The sequence below is a fragment of the Megalops cyprinoides genome, chromosome 6 (genome assembly GCF_013368585.1).
Source record: "Megalops cyprinoides isolate fMegCyp1 chromosome 6, fMegCyp1.pri, whole genome shotgun sequence".
NCBI lineage: Eukaryota > Metazoa > Chordata > Actinopteri > Elopiformes > Megalopidae > Megalops > Megalops cyprinoides.
This window is the reverse complement of record NC_050588.1, coordinates 31,843,739-31,862,680: the sequence shown is the minus strand read 5'-3', so window position 1 is coordinate 31,862,680 and position 18,942 is coordinate 31,843,739. Positions and strand designations below refer to the sequence as shown.

The window sequence follows — 18,942 nt, the reverse complement described above, 5'->3', positions numbered from 1 at the left end:
TGTCACTAATAGGCAGTGCATACTGAATCTGGTCAGCTCATGCATGGAGAAAGTTCATGTCAGACGATCTGCAGGAGGGTCTGAGACGTTCCCTCTCTCCTGTGGCTCTTGGTGCATCCCTGTGCAAGAGCAAAGCCGAATTGTTTCCTTACCATGGACTTAAGATGACAAACCCACCAAGATATTTGAGGTTTGGAAGCTCTGTTTGGAGAAAGGAAACTTTTTTGCCATGTTTTGTTTTCTTTTCACTTTTTTTGCACAGAGAATTTTCTTCTCTAAGTCATTTGAGATATATGGGTGTCTCCAGGGGTTCCGTTTCCCAAATCCATGCGTACACATAGTCTGCGCTTGAATTTCCTGCACCACGCTGGCTTGAGCTCTTCTCTTCAGTTTCGGACAGCGTCTGAAGCAAAGACCATGTAATCGCATCACGAGTGTGTAAGTGCTACAGCATCAGCAGAAATGCAGCATTGCAAATATAACCAGGCTGGACTGCTCATCAACACATTCAAGACGTTCTCTCGAATTATTGCGTAGCGATGCTCAGGCCAAACGCAATTAACATTTCTGCTTTCCGTCCATATAATCGCTCACACTTTCCCATTCCCCATGGTAACCTTACTCTCACCACAGAGAGACTTGATGGGTGTAGTAGCCTCCAGCCTTGGACTGGACACAGAGACACATGTACTGGAACTGTTAGACAGTCGGTTTTAGTGTTTTCCTTAATGTGAGCATTGAAAACTCTTTTTTTTTTTAATGGAAGCCTTTAACAGGCCACCGGCTTGATTGCAAACAGGTTGCGCTGTAATTCGCTTGCCTGCCGCTTGGCTTTTATTGCATGCACAGAAACCGCAAACAGACTATGAAAAACCGTCTCTCCCTTCTTCTTCCCCCCACCGCCCAGCCTTTCTTGTACACAACAGGGGTGTATCCATCTGTTGCTGTTGGCCCAGCGGTAGGACATAGATTTAGAAGGTTTTAACCCTCATTTAATGATAGATCCAGCACATTAGTGTTCTGATAAACGCCAGTCATTCCAGGGGCTTTTTTGTCGTCCCCCCCCCCTTCTTTTTTGTGATTCTCCAAATCTAAGGCTTCAGTACACTTGCTGAAACCAAAGAGATTACCTCATGGCGCTTGCAGCCACCATCACCATCTTGACAGGAGTTAATGGGAACAGTATGTTGCCTTTGGAAGTGACTCACGCCTCTGTTTCTCCTCTCCCTCCTCATCGGTGATTCCAGCTACCATCTTTTCATTACCTCAACTGAAAAAACCCAAGCTTTCTGGTTTTATTACCCCGTTTTTATAAAAATAATACAAATGGTCAAATGAAACAAAATCTTAATCACCGTAATAACAATAATAATATGAGAAGCTGCAGCAAGGAGCAGTCACACTAATCCAAGCCAGGCAGTCTCATTCTTTGTGAGTACGCTCTGGCGGAGTCAGGCACAAAGTTAAATACATATAAATATGAAAGATATGGACACCAAAACCAAACTCCTGCAAGCCAGCTCCTCTAAACCATAGCTGAATGAGTACAGACCCAGGTGAACTTGAATAAATGATGCCTTCATTTACAGTGAATATGCAAACATATATAAATATGTATCAGAAAAATAGCAAATTCATGCAACTAGCTGCATTCAAGAGCACCAAGGTTCAATAATAGAGGTTCATTTCTTTCTTTTTGAATGTATACTGTATGTATCTTATCAGGCACTAAATTTCATGTCTGGTTCTTTGTGGAAAATCTAAACCTATCCTGTGAGGAAATAAAACTCAACAAGACCCTTCAGATGGGCATGTCAACCATACACTTCACAGACCTCAGCCATTCATACATCATGCCTTAAACTCTAAGCATCCTCCAATCAAGCTGCTGTGAGTCATGAGTTACTTTCATATGCAACTGTGTAAATATCCAATCTTCCCTCAAGAGATTTTAAAGGCATGAATCAAGCCTTTGTTGAAGTTCACATAAATTATTTTTAAGTTCATGTGTGGATGTCTTTTTTATGTTTCTATAGAGTACAGGATGTTCAAACTTGTATGAATATGCAATACAGTTTCCACCTATTGAAATCACATTAATACTACAACATATTTCATCAAAACAGGTTTTGTCTGAGTTGATTTGAAAAACTTTAATAAATCTTATATTAGAAAATCATCATTGGTAAAATTACAAAGGAAAGACAGAAAAGCACCAATAACAAAGAATAGCATGAACATTGTCTTCAACATGTACATTACATTTTTATAGATACAAACATAGATAATGGGTTACTCATTACAACACAGTCATCCCTTATTACAATACGAAAATTATTTTAATCATGAAAAATAAATATGGTTTGTATATACTTTCTCTACAAAGTGAGACTGAACTGCGGTGAGCTTCAAAGGCATTTGTGACATTTACAAGGGGACAAAAAAACATTCCAACTGTCTGATCTGTATGTTAATTTAGTGGCAAACCTCACCCAGACTAAGGTTGGGTGATGGCGGGGTGAGCTGCAGAAAAACTTCTGACGATGTGCATGTTTTGAAGAGCAGAGATGTTTATGAGATGTCAATGTTCTTCCTTGGCTGTGAGCTCTTGTTCAGTTCGATGGGCAGGGTCATGCTTGCGGACACTTTGTACTCGATCTGTCAGGAGGCACAACAGGGGAGAAAACACTGTCTTCCTCCACCAGAACCAGAACGTAATGAGCGAGTAATGATGGGTGGAGCGTAATGAGTCTGCAACGCCGAAGTAACCCTGCATCTCATGGACGCTTTTCAGTCCACTCCTTGTCCACTGTGAAAGCGCATCCCTGACCATGTTCCGCTTGCTTTTGTTTTAAGGTCGGTTTTTCAAAAGTTCAGATCTTCAGAAACGTCCATTGCTCATGCTCAATGTTATTTTCTGCTTCATTTTACACTGTGTCTCTGTATAGCTTGAAAGGCAAGTACATTTGTGATCGGTATGAAAAACAGAAAAGCCCCATTGTTCTGAATATGTCCTACACCAATGGGCATCTCATATAAAATAAATGGTTAAAGTAAAAAAATACATATATAGAGAAAGAGGTGTAGTAAATTGTACACATTATAAATATTGTTTTTACAAATTATGTTTTAGGCACTTTTTTAAAACAAAATATGATGGTGAATTTTTTTCTCTTTCTAAAGTCATTAATAAAATAATTCCCATTAGCGTGACATTAATTTCCAACCCTAGCTCAATTCTTTTCATTTGCAGTTTTAGTCGATAACTTAAAGGCATTCATTAAATGCCTAAAGTTATATTGGCACAGTATCTCTTCTCTAATCTCAGAAACACTAAAAAAGAATCAGTTCATTAATGGGAACTAGGTACCAGGGAATAGAAACAGAATTTCTTTCTTACTAGTTTATTTCAAACAGAACCTCTATGTTTTATCTGTTTCCTTGGGTTCCAGGCACTTGGTTAAGTTCTTGGACAGTTAGACCTAGATTAAATAACATTTTTTGAAATTGCTTTTTATCAAACCACACGTACTGTTTTTAATGTGTAGCACAGTTAAACTGAACAAAACTGTGGAATATACATTAAATACAGCAAAACATTCACACAGCTTGCAATGGACAACAATCCATTCCATTGCAACTTTTTGCAAGTCATTTTATTGACACAGCACAATCACTGATTTAGCCAACAAATGCTAAGTAGCCAGTTAACAGCCAAGGCAGCAATATAGCTGCTAGCGAAAAGTAAATGGTATCCAGTTAACCCTGTATCAATCGTACCCTTTATAAATGTGGGTAATTTGGATGTGACATTTATTTGAACATTTAAAATAGTCTTCACCAATAAAAGGTCTCCATTTCAATAGCTCTTTTAACATTGACATCTGATTTGCTCATTGGGTACTTTACTCTCCATTGCTATCAACTCCAGGGCTTCAGATCTGCATATGTCATAGCAGGTCTATGATAGATGTTCGTTTTAGATGCACCAAGTGGAGAGAAAGGCAGGTGAGAGCGGTTGTAGAAAGATGGGTTGCTTGTAGCAGCTTGCTAGGGGACCTAAATGGCTTTAGCACAAAAAAGCTGCTACCGTGGTTCAAGGGATGATGCCTGTCTGATTGTCCATTGATACTGGCCGTGTGCCAGTGAAAGGTTATTCACTGTTCACTCTATAGATGTGAAAATTCCTCTTAGCTAAGAAAACTTAATTAATCTATAAATAAAAATTTCTTTCTTTTTTGCTGGAACATTGAAAATTAATTTAATTCTGCATTTGGTTCTGTTAAAAAGAAGTCTTGTTTCCAGTTATCCTTTATGTTTCCCAAACTGGTTCTATTCCCTGTTGGGTACCACACTGTATGTGCAAGAGCAATTCCACATTGTCTCTGAAAAAAAAAAAAAAAAAACATACTAGTCCTTTCTTTAAAAATACCTGAACAATCAACATAGGTGCAACTGTGATGAAGCCAGATTACCTAATGAGGACATAATCAGATCTAACCAAACCATAACTGAAGGTGCAGCAGCTGTTCCTGTGCTGGTAAAGAGACAGCAAGCAGCAATGGGGCCAACTGCCCTCAAGCAGTCTTTGTGTCAGTGTGTTGCCAAGATGTACCAGCTACCAAGTACGGGGACCAAGGCCAAGCTAAGCTGCCACCGTAGGCTGGTAGCCCCACTGGCAGGTAGCGGAGAGGGGGCACTTTGTTGGCTGTACTCATAGGGTGGAAAGCTGTCGAGACTGCACCGGATAAGCGGGGCCTGGTAGGAGGTGGGCCTCTTCTGGGGCCGGTCTGGGCTGGAGCCATCGGTGGGTCTCTCCCCGATGAACAGCAGAGGGCGCTGTCTGTAATCCAGCTCGGTCTTGAAGAGCTCGTACTCCTTGTGCGGTAGTTTGATTCCCAGCGCCGTGCACCCGCTGGTGGGGGTGACGTCCTGCTCCGCGCCCACCTCCCAGGCCCCCGCCTGCCCGCAGCTGCCCTCCTGAGAGCCGTTCAGCAGCCTGGCCGTCGCCCTGTCGTGCACCGTCACCATGGCCTGCGTCACCTTGAAGACAAACTCCGTGCCCCCCCGCACTTTCGGAGAGGGCCCCCCCCAGGCGTAGTGGCCCAGGGCCCTCACGGTGAAGGTGGGCTGGCGGCAGGCAGGGTCGGAGTAGTGCTGGTAGACGCCCTCCCAGGAGCGCTGAGCCTCGTGGAAGGTGAAGTGACGGGTGAGGAAGAGCACAGCGGGCCGGGCCTCGCACTCCTGGCTCACCCAGCGCCCCCCGAGGGTCAGTGGCAGGGAGGGGGTGGGTGGGAGCACTGGGGGGTGCTGTTCCGAGGAGCGGTACACCCGCCCACACACCGGGCAGGGGTGGATGTGGTGCTGAGAGAGAGAGGGAGAGAGAGAGAGAGAGAGGGAGAGGGGGAGAGTCCCAGAGACAGAGAAGGACATGAGCGATAAGACTGGCCACTCAGTTTCACAGTAATCTAACCTCTGTGAGCCAGCTGCAAAATGTAAGATGGAAAACTGATCACTTGATCCCACGCCGTGTACAAAATCTGTATGCGTTTTGGACTGCTGCCATCTGTGTGTGGGTGTGCGTGAGCATGTATATCCATGTGCTGAAATAGAATGAATGCCCACTAGCAGATGCAAGATATGCCCAAGGCCCTGATGGAAACATTGTTGAAGGGATCTTGTTCTATTTTGTAATCTATGCTTTAGTTCTTCTTTCTGTCGGAGAGGTTCTTCAGAGTTTTAATATGCTGTGGAAACTTTGTGACTCCAAGAAAGTACAGGGTGTCCTTGCAAAATTGAAATGTTCTGAAAAATGAATAGTCCTAGTCCTATCACTAAACCAAATAAATTACAGAGCCTGTTTCAGAGACAAAATGTGAAAGAAAAATAATCTAAGTTATGCAGTTTGTTATATGTACTCACATTTTGTTCATCGCTCTGGTTAAAAACGTCTGCTAAGTGATAAAATGTGAATGTAAATGTAAGCATCAGTCCAGGATGCCGGTATAAGTTGTGCTGATTAATAAACTCAATGCTTGGGTGCAGTTATGTTACAGCATGCTAGGAAAGGAGTCACAAAATCAATAGTACCATAACACTTGATATGCTGATAGCTGTTATACTGCTTGATTACTGTTGTGTAAAGGAATAATGTGGGTGTATGTGGCCTGTGGAAGGAGTGTCATTACATTAAATTATGTTAAGTTAATTAAGTTAACATGTGCTACCTGATTAGACAAACGAAGCCAAGAATACTACCATACATCAGTCTCTAGATCACAGAATCCAAAACACATGTTGATACCACAGGTAAACCTACATTATATTATTGTCATTTAGCACTCTTATCCAGAGCAACTTATATAGTTTACAATTCTTACACATAATCCTTTTATACAGCTGGACATTTACTGATGCGATTCTGGGATAAATACCTTACACAAGGGTACAGCAGCAGCAGGGAATCAAACCAGCAACCTTTTGGCCACAAGCCCTGTGCCTTACCGCTATGCTACACTGCCATCCAAAATAAACAGCAAATACTGCAAGTAGCAGGTGTTAGGGGGTGGAGTGTCACAGCTGACCGGCTCACCATGGCATTCTGCAGCGGGCGCTGGTATCCGGTGGGGCGGTAGTGGGTGCGTTGGCTCCAGTCGGTGTGGACGTCGCCCAGGAAGAGCTCCTGCACCAGCCGGCCGTGAACGTGGTGCTGAGTCTCCACTCTCAGCAGGCTTAACTCCATCATGGAGAAGCCCAGCGGTCCCAGGCAGTCCCGGCCTGCCTTGGAGCTGTAGAGCTCGTACAGGCGGCCAGGCACCCAGCGGGGCGGGGCCGGGCCCAGGCAGGCCGGGGGCAGGCGGGCGGCCAGCCGGTGCATGGCGGCGGGGGTGTGGAAGACCACGCCCACCTTGTGCAGGTGGTGCTCAGTCTCCGTACCTCCCCGCGTGATCCAGGAGGCCTGGCGCAGACGCAGCTTGCCCCGGATCAGCAGGGAGTAGGCCGGATCCCGGCAGCCGCTGTCCGCGTAGTAGAACTGCAGGGCCTTGAAGAGACGGCTCGGGTAGAAGGTGTAAGAGCGGGTGAGGAACTCGGGGCCAGGACGAACCTCACACCTGAGGAAGGGGACAGGGGAGAGCCAAAATCACTTCATCTGCTTGGAATGCGTCCTACAATATCCACATTTGTTTTGTTCCGTTATCTGATTTCAGCGCTGCCTTTCACACAAATGATGCTCAGTAGTGTCCTGTTTGCGCAGCTTTCCCTCCGACTTTGTGAGATGCACTTTGTACTCACATCTTGTAAGTCGCCCTGGATAACAGCACCTGCTAAATGACGGTAATGTAATGTCCTGTAATGTAGTTTATTTGCATAGCTTTTATCCTTGGTGACATTGCTTACATGAATACCTATTACCCATTTTTAAAGCTGAGGTCATTCAATTTATTGAGGTAGTTTAGGTGAAGGACTTTGCTTAAGGCTGCTACAGCAGTGGCCCATTTGGGAACTGAAACCTTAAAGTTACAAGCCAAGTTCCTTAACCTCTACGCCATGCTCCTGCCATATTGACTGCATGGATATCTCTAATGATTTACACCTTGTCAGATGTAATATGTGGAATACAAGGCTAAGTAGAAACATCAGTCTGTTGCTCCTTTTGGAGACCAGATTTGAATCCCCACATGAAGAGTGCTTGCCTGGTTGAGACCCAGTTTCCCTCCAGCCTCGGTGGGATGAGGGCTGTGATTTTGGCCCCATCCTGTAGGTGGCGCAGCTGAGACTGACACGGTGGCTCCCACACCAGTTTGGCTGTACTGTTGACAGGCGATGTAAAGGGTGCTGTTGGTACTTCCCATAGTTTGCTTCCTGACACCAGCACAGCTGTAAACATTGGAAACACAAGACGGTCATCTAGAGTATGCACCTGATTGCAAGCATGCATAATATTGATACAGAAGAAGGAATGGATCACTCCTGTAGATCAACCAGCCTGTGTGCTATAACACAGTCTATTAATGAGCAGCTGATTCACACAATGCTAACTGAGGGTCCAATTCAATAAGCGATCCTATGTAAATAATCAAAATTTGAGGCAGGATGATATCTAGATTCCCTGTTAATCACCACTGGATGGTGTCGTTGGACCATCTGTCCATCTCTCACAGTTCAAGTCATACAAATCCAGCTAGGCCAGAGCTTCTAACATTTCACTTGCAGCTGTAATCTATTTCAGTTCTAATATTCCAATATTGCTCCTTGATGATGTATCAGACCAAAATGCACAGAGAATCTCAAACTCCCATGTACACATGTGGATGATTTAGCCAAGATGTCGAATGCTCTCAGAACCTCTTGAGATCTGTTTTCTGGTCAGCATTATTTTCTGTTTGCCATTTTGGAATGCACTAAACATTTTGTCTGCCTGAATCACAGTTCTAAATTCCATCACCTTGCAGCGGCCCTCAAATTAACAGTAGAGGGAGGGAGTACAATAAATGCAGTCATTGACTCTATTCTCTACCTTTCAACTCTCAAATGTCTCAAAGAGTGCTGAGTATGCATAATTGTCATTGTCCAAAAGACAATTTGCAAAATTACAGTTAGCAAAGAAGGAAACACTAAGGGAAAATTAAGGACTTAACTTATGCCCAGAGATTTCTGAGGCATGCACTGTCGATATCGTTTTCATATTTTTGTTATGCAACACGGTCTCTTGTAATACAGAACAACATTGCATCTAGCTTATGGTTCCTTCCTTTTAGGACAAGCTGCCCCCTGGAAACATTTCCTCTCACCACTTCCTTTCGCAGACACACATCTATGTTTACACTGTATGTCAAACAGATTATTTATTTAAATCCGACCGATGAAAACGGGTGTGTACGCAGTGACCCTATTCATTAGTGGTCAAATATTCAGTTAAAATAAAGTTCTTGGGAGGACAGACATTTGGCGTGTTGAGAAGGGGAAAGACTGCATGCAGAATGAAAGATGGAGTTTCAGAGGCAAAATTAGGGGGAGACTGTTGGAGGACACTGGAGACAGGAACAATAGAGGAAGGAAACAATGAAATTACTCTGGAGCATTATCTTTGAGATGTACTGAACTATAGGGGAAACTTTGAAAACCAGACAATTCCTTGGATGTTTCAATAATTGTCTACAAAGTGATCAAACAGCAAAGATTCAATAAATAAAAGACAATGGAAATATATCAAAAGTACAAAACATTGGCAAACACTTCCAGTCTTACAGTAAAAACAACAACAATATAAAAGTTCTGGTTGACAGAAAGCAGTTTGCAAGTTCAAATTTCAGTAATTTTCCATGTAATGAGATGTGATGGGGCTATTACTGCCATATATAGATCCAAATCAGAGTTGGCCTCCTCTACAGAGAGGAAAGTCCATAGGTTTGGCTTGTTACTTCAATCAGCGGCCAGCTATAATTCCATTTATTTATTTATTTAACTTGATGGATCTTTGCATGTAATCTATTATTTTGATGTTGTGTTGTAAAGGGAAAAAAGACCAAATATAAGTTTCATTCCTGAAGCAGGCCCATAGGATCCTTGCAAATCTATTTTCATTTATCAGATCTATGCTCTCTACCACAGAATGTAACAGAATTAGTTTTCTTCTCAGATCTGTGTTGAACAGAACTTGGAATGAAGGAGAATTTTAGTTTATTTCATTTTTTCAAAAAGACAGACAGCACTACATTATTCCACCTTTCTGTTATTCCCTGCTGAGAAATCTGAATTATCTGATTGATATCATTAATGTTCAGTCAATGAGATCTTCCCTTTTATGCAAGTCCATGTATTAAGAGTCTCTCCCTTTATTGATTCTAAAAGATAAGTGTGTATGAAGACTGTGTGACTTCATGTGTGTGTGCGTGTGTGTGTGTGAGCGCGCAATCCGGTGCATTTTGGACAAGGCCCTGAGCACGCTCTGACAACAGGGAGGAAGAGCGCGGGACGGAGGGGGAACGAGGCGACCCAGCCCGGCTCGATTTTGATTGAACCCAAATGCTGAGGAAGCGAAGAGGCTGTGGTCCAGAGGGATGGCCTGTTTGTAACGAGCAGGATGGCTCCAGTTTCAGTTCCCTCAGCCAAACGTCAAACAACGAGGCGATGAGTCCCCACAGACTTGTTCTCTCTCCCTCCACCCCCCCCCCAACCCCCCTGCCCCCTCCTCACCCCCCCCACCCACACCTCCCCTTCACCCACCCCTGCGTGGTTCCTCTCTTTGGGATTGTAAAGACTCGTCATGGTTTGAGGACAGCTTTACAGACGTTCCTGGCCGGGTGCAGCAGACACGTCCTCTCTTTGTGCAAGTGCTGTTCTGGCCCGGCTGAAGCCCCATTGGGAAGCTGAGTCCGAACCCCAGCCCCATTTTTCGTTTTTTTTTTTTTTTTTGTGGAAGTGTTTTGCATGAGATCCTTTGTTGACGCTTCGGGTCCAATTACAGTCGGTCCCGGTTTCTGACAGAGGAACGGGTCTGCTCTGTGATCTTGAGTGACACTTTATTGCTGCTTGTTTAATTTAGAAAACTCTGTGTTTGTGCGAGTGAGCCAGCTTTGCTTCCCCCCTTTAAAATGCTCTGAGCTGATAATTAGACCGCTTCTTTTAGGGCGCGTATCAATCCGAGCCCGGCGCTGTTCGTTTCTCAGATCTTTAAATTATATCCATATGGTGATCGAGCGCTGATGCTCAATCGGATATATCTCCCAGGTTAATTGCAGTATAGAGGATCTGCCTGATCTGCCTATCAGTTCATCCTTTAACCTAAAAACACACACAATGTTTTATTGAGTAAAAATAGAAAATATGTGTGCAGTTTTCTTCCTAAATAAGACTATGCTTTCCTCATGTCTCTACTTTTATGGGTTTGTTGCACAGTCACCCTGAACTGCCTTGCTCAAATGCTAATCAAGTTCAATACATTTGCATGACTCTTTTTTTTCTCTCTCAAGTGGCCACTCTGTTGGTCTGTTTTATGCAAACATCGGCAAATGTTAAAAAACAAGTGCCAGTCAGCTACCAGCACTTCAATGAGTCAACAAGGTTGGTATCATGTACAGTAATAAAGTATTATAAAAATATCATTTAGGATTTAATAGGAGCTAGATTTCCCTTAGATTTTTTTACAAAGGTTGTCTTTCAGTCCCCCGCACTCCTTGGATCATGTCCCTGTGGGGCTAAATGGAAAAGATTACATGTGTGCTTTAACATATGGTTTCATTTACCGAAAAAGAGAGAGAGAGAGAAAAAAAAGGAAAGGCTTGTCACAAAATTAAAATTACTAAGCAATTGGGGTTTCCAATTAGGCAGGTTCTTTTTTTAATTAAAACAGGGACAATAACAGCTGCAGCCATCCGCAGTCTTACCAAGATGTTTTTTGTCAATGCATAACCGCACATATGATGGGATTTACAAATGGGTTCTTTGCTGGTGTGTCACTGTTTCTTTGCATGAAGATAGATTTATCACTCAGAACAAACTTGCCACATTTGAAAGTGGCAGGCCCATATCCAATGAATTAAAAAAAAAAATACTATAATAACATTTTAAATAAAATGTTTTAGCAGCCCCACATTTTAATCTCCTTTCATATGGTCTGGCAGATGAAAAAGGGAAGCATTTTTTTTGTTTGGTACAATCTGGAATATAATCAGTTTTGATGATGATGATCAAGAAGCACATACTGTAATTTTAAATATCAAATGTATTTGGATTGCTGGAACTGACAAAAGCACAAATTGGTCTTTAGAGGGTCTTTGGACTCTCTGCTGTCCACCCATTATGTGTCTGGTTTCCTATGTTTACATAATGAATAATTATGGTTTCTTGGGGAAAAGAATAAAATCCTTTTGATAACCTGTGGAGAGTGCTATGATGCATCAACAGACCTGTTGCAAGGATTCCTATCACCCTTTAATTTTGATTTGTGAAGTAAACAGCACTACCACCAGAGGGCACTACAGCAGTACATGTGTGGTCCGCATCAATCTGACTGCTCTTGCCAGGACAAGACCGTTTGATTTGAGGCCAAAGTAATCTACCTGTCTGGATGTCCCATCATAAGACATTTCCACACACTGGAGACTTTGATTTATAGAAGGCATGTAATTTATGGAAGACCTCCAGGCTCCCACTTGTTTGTTTGTTTTTGGGATGAAAGTTTGGCAGCTGTGCCTCTCTCTGATGTCTTATCCTTTGGGATATCTAAAAATAAGTCTCCCCGTACCTGTCTATTTAGAGCCATACTGCTCATATACTACACAGGCGGGGCCAGTTTTGATGTTATCTCACACTATATTTCACATCAACCATTACGTTGTGAGGTCAAACATGGGTGAAGGTACATCTGACGCCCTCACACTTGTCCACACCCCACCAGTTTTGCTGTCCTCCAGAAGTCTATCCTTTGCCCAAACCACCAGAGCCCTCTCGCACATTAATACAGTGCTGTGAGACGAAACCAGCCACATCAGTGGGTTCCTCCCTTACGCACTTTGCAATGCATTTGCGCAGTTGTGTGCAGTCTCCCACCACTCCCCTTGATTACTGCTCCCGGGATGAAAAAGGCAGGTCTATGGCCCATTTATTTTGGATGGATTTCAGATTCTTCTTTTCCTTTTTTCATCTTTGCTGATGAAGTGCAGTCGGTCTGGTGAGGGGGAGGTGGGGGGGAGGAGGCCAAGCCTCTTTATGTGGTGTAATGAAGCCGCAGTGCTGATTACTGGGGTTGGGGGGTTGGGGGAGGTGGGGTAATGGTGGCTCTCAGGTTGAAGGGCCCGTGAGCGGCACATATGAGGCCCGTCCCTGCTGACTACGCCGGTGGCTCACTGACCCATGCACGGGCCGCCAGGTGCCATTTCAGCAACCCCACGGAATTCTGATCCAGAGCAGGGATAAGGGGCCGGGCCCCGCCACCAGCCTGCGGGGAATTACCCCGGAGCATGTTCATTACATCTAACTCCCCCTGGAGTCCTCTCCGCTGTTTCAAAGCAAGCCCAAGTACCACAAGCTCAGACAGTCCTACAATAGTGGCAGACATACTGGTATAAATGTGAAGTATCTTCTACTACAATACCCACTATTTGTTTGTTTTTCTTGTGACTCTGTGGTAACTGTGGTACTTATCCCAGGGGGTGTGGTGAAGTGATGTGACGTTCTCGGTTTTAATGCTTTGCTATGAATGTCGGTGGGCTCTGCCTTTCATTCCTGCAATATGTGATCATGTGACGTCCTGCCCATCTAACTCCCAACCTCAGACATTGCATTTTCTCTTTCATCTCACTGACACCCTCAGAAGATGCAGCAGAAATAAAATTTAAAAAAAAAAGGAATGGCCCTTGGACCTGGGTGGGCGTTGCTGATTTTTGTTCTTTGAACCAATCCTCCCATCCTTAGAGCACCATAGTGATGTATTACAATGCAGTGTTGTCTTTTCATCAAAGTTAAACCTGCCTAATCCAGTGGCCTGTTTATTTAAGACAGAGGGATAAAGAGGACTCCTTCCAATCTGCCATGTCAATTCTCTGGTTGTTACACTCTGCATCACACAGATCTGGGCGTGCTTATCAATCTCCACGGAGATAATAGTGACACATGTACGAACATCAAAGTCTTAAGCGACTTCATACCACTGCAGTGGACAAAGGAAAAAAGAGAACTCTGCCTTCATAGCTTACAGCTGATGTTCTGTTAACTATTGGACAAATGTTAATGTCACACTGTTTGGAATCAGGCAGTGTCTTGAAAATGAACACCTTTGTAGATGTAATTTAGACTCTCATATGCTTTGTGGAAATAGAGGAGTATTCACATTTTTTATTCTATTCTAGCTTTGGAAAGGATGTACCCATGAGTCTAAGTGCTATGGGGTAAAGGACCTGAGCGCAGTGCATTAAAGAGCCTTGTTTCTTCAAAGTAAAGAGTCTCAGTGTACAATAAGGAGTCTCAGCACTATGCAGTAAGGATTCTCAGGCTTATAATATAAGAAATCTGTGCAGAAAAGAGTCTCAGTCTTGTGCCATCCTGTCTAGTCCAGTCCTCAGATCTGTGCAATAAAGAGTCAGAATCCTATAAAATAAATAGTCAGCACCGCCAGCAAGGTGTCCCTGTGCAAGGTAGTTAGGAGTCTCGGTGCTGCGCAGTACAGATTGGATGCTAATTTTCCATCCCTCCAATTCAAAACCAATAGTATAGGCAAGGCTTAATAATTCATATTCCCTTCTACAGAGCAAGCACTAGTGAAGCTCAGTGGACAGGCATTCATTAGAGTGATACACACAGCAATAAAATTGGAATAAGGTTTATGATGACAGATCAACAGACAGTTTTGCTTTTATTGGGTCCCAGTAATAACAGAGAGTCCTAACAGCAGCTTCCCATGGGTATTTCATACGTCTGTTGACTCAGGAAAAGAGAGCACAGAGAAGAGCAGTTGATGGTCTATTAGATTTCGATACTGCACAGTCCGCAGGTCTCTACCTCGGAAAGAAATTTCTGTTCAGCTCCGAGCAGCCCCCGCTGAAGACAGATGTGCCCTGCCTCTCCTTCGCCTGCCAGTATCTGTATGCCAGCTACATTTGGCCCATTCGCACCAATACTGTGTGGCTTCATATCTTTTGCCAAACCTCAAAGAGACTCCCCTGCTGGATTCAACAAACATTGGGGTGAGAGCAGAGCAGGGAGAGGTGAGGCCAAGCGGGAAGAGAATCCAGCATCCAAAGGGTAGACTGGACTTCTTTTTTAACTGAATACAGTGCATAAATGCAATGCGGTCAGTAAAACATTACATCTCCTGGATGGTTTGATGTAGTCATAATTTTACTTAAGTGAGTTTTTCTAATGAGGCATATTACTTGAATGGTTGAAAGTGTTTAGTGTCTGAAGAAAATTTGCAGAGCATGTTGGAGGGTTGGTTTTATGACCCATAGAGCCGCCTACCTGTTTTATGGCATTTATTACACTTTAAAATTTAATACACAAAGCGAGAGAGGACAGACGGGCCAAAAAAAGGACACTGTAAGCCCAAGGTTGCAGGTAACTGCTCAAAGAGAGCTGGAACAGCTAGCAGCATGAAGCAAGTGGCCAGGGAAGGTTCCCCCAAACGCTCCTGCCCGTCTTACTCGACTGGAGCTGCAGAAAGGCAAAAAAGCCGCAAATACCATTCCACTGGCCTGAATAGCGGAGTGTATTATGGCCATTACAGCTGGGCAGATGCCTCCCGCTGGCTCTCGTCGTCATCTTAACTGGCACTGACGGGGAAAATGCCTGGCTCCCGATGCCGGCGGCGAGAAACAAGCGTTATCTGAAGCCGGGGTCAGTAATGGTAGCGTCCTGTTATTCCAGCCATTACTATAATCAGGACATTAGTTCCAGGGCCATGCCTTGGTGCACCGAAAAGGACCCTTTTCAAAGCGTCCCGCTCCAGAGCAAAATTTGCCCCCCTGCCCTTTTTAAGAAAAAAAAATTGAGCAAACTGATTTTTCAAAAATTCAGTAATTTTAGGAGAAAGGTTCCCCAGAGGTCTAACTTTCTGCTAACTTCAGTATTTCTGGACTATTGGGAACTGCACTTTTAAATGACTGTTGATAAATGTCAAAAACTCTAAATTATCTATTGGAGAAATACTGCATTTTCAGTATTTGATATTTAATCAAAGTTAGAGAGTATGAGTGAGAATAAACTGAGAGTTTCAAGATTAGGCAGGTGCTAGTAATTGCAGGTTGGTTATTATGCTATTAGAATTTTAAATATCTGATTGAAGTTGAAACTAAATCTCTCACATCTGAACTCAAGTCAAATGTGGTGTAGTGTGATGTTTATAATCTTCACAGTTTATCTCAGAAATAGTGGGTTGTTGTATGATGCTTTTTTGTTTTCCCTCTTGTTTCAGGTCAATATTTTTTAAGTATGAATAATCAGCAGGGCCCTCAGTTGGCCTCAGAACCGTTTCATGTTTGGCAATCAAATGCTAGCTTATCACCTTCAGATACACCATTTCAGTATCGGGTCAGAGTCAGACACTCATTTGGATTCACAATGGTTAAATGGTATGTGTTTGATGCCTTTTTGGCATGTAACGTGGTTTCTGGACTGAACTACAATTCCCAACATGCCAATGTGCCAGTCAAAATCATGTGCAGTACTGCGATTCCTGCCAGCGTTCAGCTCACTGAAGGCAGATCAATGATTTTGTTGAAAAATGAGCCTGTCAATTCCAAAATAAATGAATAAATAAATGAAACAGAGAAACCACAGCCAAAATCAGGCTCCGTGCCCGCTCTGCTCTGTGTGTCTGGGCCAGCATGATACTGCCAGCGTACATCAAACTCTCCAGTGCACAAGTATATCCCTGTTCCTTTTTCCCTGAATATCATAAAAATCCACAGCATGTTAGGAAAAACTCTCGCCACTCAGTTACCTATTTTTACAACAGAATAATTTTGTATTATAAAGGTTGCACCTCTGCGCTAGAGAAATGAGGCACAGTGAATTTGTTCCTAAAGCAGCCACATCCTCTTTTTCCAAGGGTATATTGAAGGATCATAAATGTAAGTGTGAGTACAGCACCTCCTGCCCAGAATTCAACTGCTACATTATTCATTTGCAAATTCCACTTCTCTTGGAGAGGGTTAATAATTGATTGACTCTGATTCACTGGGGCTTCACATCTGCCCCAATATCTGCATTCCAAGTGCAGATATTGGGTTGTAATCTGAACACTGTGGGGTATGTGTAAAAAGGCTTTCAATTCCTTCTAGCTGAGGCTAAGGCTTTGCAAGACCACAAAAAACACAAGATCTCAAAAGTGAAGAACCTCCCAACTCCTCTCAGGAAATTTGTTTTCAAGTGCTATAGAGCTCACCATGCAATCACGGTAAAAAGTAAACTACAGACAACAGTGCAAGTGCTTTTCTTCTTGCAATTAGCATAATTGGGTCTTATCTGTAGTCCAGTGCTGAAGCATCGCTTCTTTCGGATTAGCTAACAATGGCCTCAACTTGTTTGGAATCTTTAAATCTGTGCAGCGTTGATCGGCAGACTGGGGGTCAGACAATCTTTTACACATTAACAAACATTGCAGACAGTGCTGCCAGTTCCATTCACTGTTAATACATGAAATTTTATATAAATTTATAGGTATATACGTAAATATATAGTGTATATAATATATAGTATTTATTTGTCTACCATAGTAGCAAGGGAGTTTTGTTTACTGAATTATTGTTGACATTTGAATACGCTTGTATTTGACGTTTGAATACGCTTTGTATACACTTGTATTCCCCTCTTGAAGAAGCATATTCTTCAATACTTAATGTGAAAAAAGAGAGATAAAAGGAAAGAGATCGGTGTGTTTTACAGTTCTGAACTGTTAAAGCTCCCAATTAAATAAGTGTTGATAGCTCTACATAAACTAACGGTTTAATAAAAATGGAGAGATTAAAAACACAGGGAAAATCTCTACACTATGACACGGAAAGTAGAGCGCAGTTTAACAGAGATGCACATGTTTGTCATCAGTCATTCTGGTACAGTTCGGAACGCAGCCATTCGGGGGGAAATTTTTCAGCTAATCCCCTGGCTAATAAGAAAGAAAATAGAACTAATTCCACATAACTAAGTATATAGTGCTTTAATACAAAGCACATTGTGATGGAGGGAAGGAACACCGAGAAAAGTTGATTACAGCAGAGGAGTCTGAAAGGCTTTGCCGCTAGACCCCTAAGAACATTTTCATCACTGAGCATTTTATTTTGCATGAGAACTGTTAAACCTGCTGCTGTAAGAACACACATAGCAGCAAGGATTGTGGCATACAGCGTGTAGATCCAGACAGAGCTTGTAAGGACAGACAGAGCTCGGCATGGAGCGAGATCAGCGACTGCACTCACCTTCCCAGAACCACAACACCCACAGCCCCGCCAGCAGGTGAGGGAAAGCGCTCCTCGGCATGATCACACACCCCCTCCAAAAAACGATAACGATCTTCCTCAGTAGCCCAGAACGGATGACCACCTCAACAAGTGTCTCCCACCAGGGACACTGCCATGTTCCAAAAAAAAAAAAAAAAGAAGTTGATAATCCGGATTCTGTGCAGCAGGGGGTTTCCTTTGCAGTTTTTTTTTTTGGTGCTTTTTCTTTAATGTCCTTTGATTCCACAGATTTTTCTCTTTGGTGAAAAATTTGGTGCCTTCAGCAAGTTTTATCTGACTCAAAAATACTCATTCCCCAGCCTTGTGTATTCACTTTCTCCAGTATGAGAGGTGTACTGGAGGAAGAGCGTGTGTCTTGCTTTCCTGAGTTGTGGTTGGGCTGGCTTTGCTTGTGTGTTCTATGCTCCTGCCTGGCTGTTGGTTTAAAGAGTGAGAGGAGAGGAGGGAGAGAGAGAGAGAGAGAGAGAGAGAGAGAGAGAGAGAGAGAGAGAGAGAGAGAGAGAGAGAGAGAGAGAGAGAGAGAGGGGGACAGAGAGAGTGAGAGAGAGAGGGAGAGGAGGAGGGGACTTTAAACTTCCCAGACTTAACCCTCTGGGGAATTTGCAGAGCAAGGTGCAAGAGGGCAAAATCAAAGAGAGAGAGAGCAGAGAGAGCAGCTTCCGCTGAGGGACTGCACCTCGATACAAAAAAACAAAAACACTGAACTCATTGAAACTCACTCCTCGTTCGAGTCACTCCACCGAGGGATGTGGGAGTGAAGGGCTGCAGCAGCTGAACCGTAGTGCGCCGCAGCCTACAAAAGACACACTTAGGAAACGGATGAAAACATTCCTCTCAGACCTTTTTTAACAAGCTCCACAAATACCTCTGCTCAAACGGAGGTGGCTAAGAACAGAGGGGTCCTCAGAACCTGAAGTGTCAGCATGCAGATCTGGCCTGACCGCTCACCCTCCCGCCACCGGATGGCGCTCTGATCTCAGGCTGCCAT

The 18,942-nt window shown here is 43.4% G+C and overlaps 1 protein-coding gene across 1 annotated transcript; it reads right to left on the bottom strand.

Annotated features, from left to right (window-relative positions):
- Positions 1-4,543: 4,543 nt before the first annotated feature.
- Positions 4,544-18,380, bottom strand: apcdd1l (adenomatosis polyposis coli down-regulated 1-like). Its single transcript, XM_036531744.1, has 4 exons — positions 17,913-18,380; positions 7,695-7,878; positions 6,593-7,112; positions 4,544-5,364 (listed from the first exon to the last, which is right to left on the bottom strand). Exons 1-4 carry the CDS (start codon positions 17,971-17,973, stop codon positions 4,594-4,596), a joined length of 1,536 nt encoding a protein of 511 aa, XP_036387637.1. The 5' UTR covers positions 17,974-18,380; the 3' UTR covers positions 4,544-4,593.
- Positions 18,381-18,942: the final 562 nt, after the last annotated feature.

Coding starts and splice junctions, on each gene's coding strand:
- apcdd1l (XM_036531744.1), bottom strand. CDS start 17,973: ATGCCGAGGAGCGCTTTCCCTCACCTGCTGGCGGGGCTGTGGGTGTTG. Junction 7,113..7,694: donor GGAAACTGGGTCTCAACCAG/GCAAGCACTCTT, acceptor CCCCTTCCTCAG/GTGTGAGGTTCGTCCTGGCC. Junction 5,365..6,592: donor GCCCGCTGCAGAATGCCATG/GTGAGCCGGTCA, acceptor TCTCTCTCTCAG/CACCACATCCACCCCTGCCC.